At 36.2% G+C, this 1,352-nt stretch overlaps 1 protein-coding gene across 2 annotated transcripts in view; it reads right to left on the reverse strand.

The window, feature by feature from the left end:
• Dnajc13 (DnaJ heat shock protein family (Hsp40) member C13) overlaps nucleotides 1-1,352 on the reverse strand; it is a 136,348-nt gene that overhangs the window by 80,913 nt on the left and 54,083 nt on the right. For both annotated transcript variants that reach the window (XM_004625017.2, XM_023705210.1), the window contains one exon: nucleotides 611-702. In XM_004625017.2, the coding sequence (XP_004625074.1) occupies nucleotides 611-702 (92 nt within the window). The remainder of the gene's footprint in view (nucleotides 1-610; nucleotides 703-1,352) is intronic.

A 1,352-nucleotide genomic window follows, 5' to 3' on the forward strand; every position in this document is an offset into this window, starting at 1 on the left:
AAGTATTGATATGTTGAACTTTAAGTCCCTACAGAATATGATGAAAAAACATTTAAAAATTAGAATATATTTTATTTTTTATTTATTTATTTTTGGCAGAACCGGGGATTGAACTCAGACCCTTGCATTTGCCAAGGAAGCGTTTAATCCACTGAGCCATCTCCCCGGCCCCAAAAATTAGAATATATTTTTAAAAACAGGCATAAAGAATTATATACTTCTCATGTTTACACATAAGTCCAAAAATCTAATCATATACAACCTTGAAGCAGGACAGTCCCACAATATTTTTATTCCTGTCTCTTGCCTTCATTCACCACCCCCTACTTTTTAGTGTATTTATATTAAAGAAATGTGTTATCCAAACAACTTACAAGAGGTGCTATTTTAAAATCATTAATTACGGAAATACATTTATTTTCATCATATCACTGAAAATCAAATCACCATTTTTACGACTGAAGCAAGATCATTTTAAATATACACGGATGTCTTCCCGAGATAAATAATTTTATAGTTCTCCAGTACAAATCTTTTATCTTTCTTCTCTTATCACACACTTTGCTTTGCTCAGATTTAAAAGGCTGGATGAATTAAAAACACAAAATACCTTTCTGTTGAAGAGTATTTCCGAACTTGTCCTTTTATAAATTCAATGGTAAAAAGCTGTGGATTTTCTGAGTCACAAACCAAAGCAAATACCTATTGAGAATAAAAGCAAGTTTAGCTGTATAGTACTTCATTATAAAAACTGCACATTGTTTAGTTTACAAAGCCAGTATTTAAAATAAAATTGTAACTTGTTTACGATACCAGAGTTTAGGAGTTGGTTAGTCTCAATTTTTTTTTCTCCCCCCCATTGGTGCTGGGGGCCAAAAATCAGGTTTTTTTCTCATACTAGGCAAACATAGTATCCCTAACCCTTCATATAATTATTGAATAAGAAGTTCTATTCTTTATGCACTTGGAAAGTAACTTTTACAATCTTCACTCTTCTAAGATCAATAAAAAGAAATATGTTAAGAATTAAATACAAAGGCGAGATAGCTCAGTGGTCTAAAGCGCTTGCTTAGGCAAATGCTCAGGGAACACCATTTGATCCCAGGCACCACATGCCGCCACCCCCAAGGGTGTGCTGAGCTGCACCCCCCAAAATAAATAAATAAATAAATACAAAGGGTTGGCCAAATAGTTCAGCAGATTAAAGCATCTGCTTAGGCAGATACAGCAGCTAGAGTTCAATCCCCGGCGGGCCATGCTGGCCCCACCCCCAGGGTGGGCTGAGAGGGGATTGAGGCTGGGCGTGGTGGCATGTACCTATAATCCCAGCTCTTGGGAGGCTGAACACAGGG

Source organism: Octodon degus, unplaced genomic scaffold (genome assembly GCF_000260255.1).
Source record: "Octodon degus isolate 3935 unplaced genomic scaffold, OctDeg1.0 scaffold00008, whole genome shotgun sequence".
Taxonomy (NCBI): Eukaryota; Metazoa; Chordata; class Mammalia; order Rodentia; family Octodontidae; genus Octodon; species Octodon degus.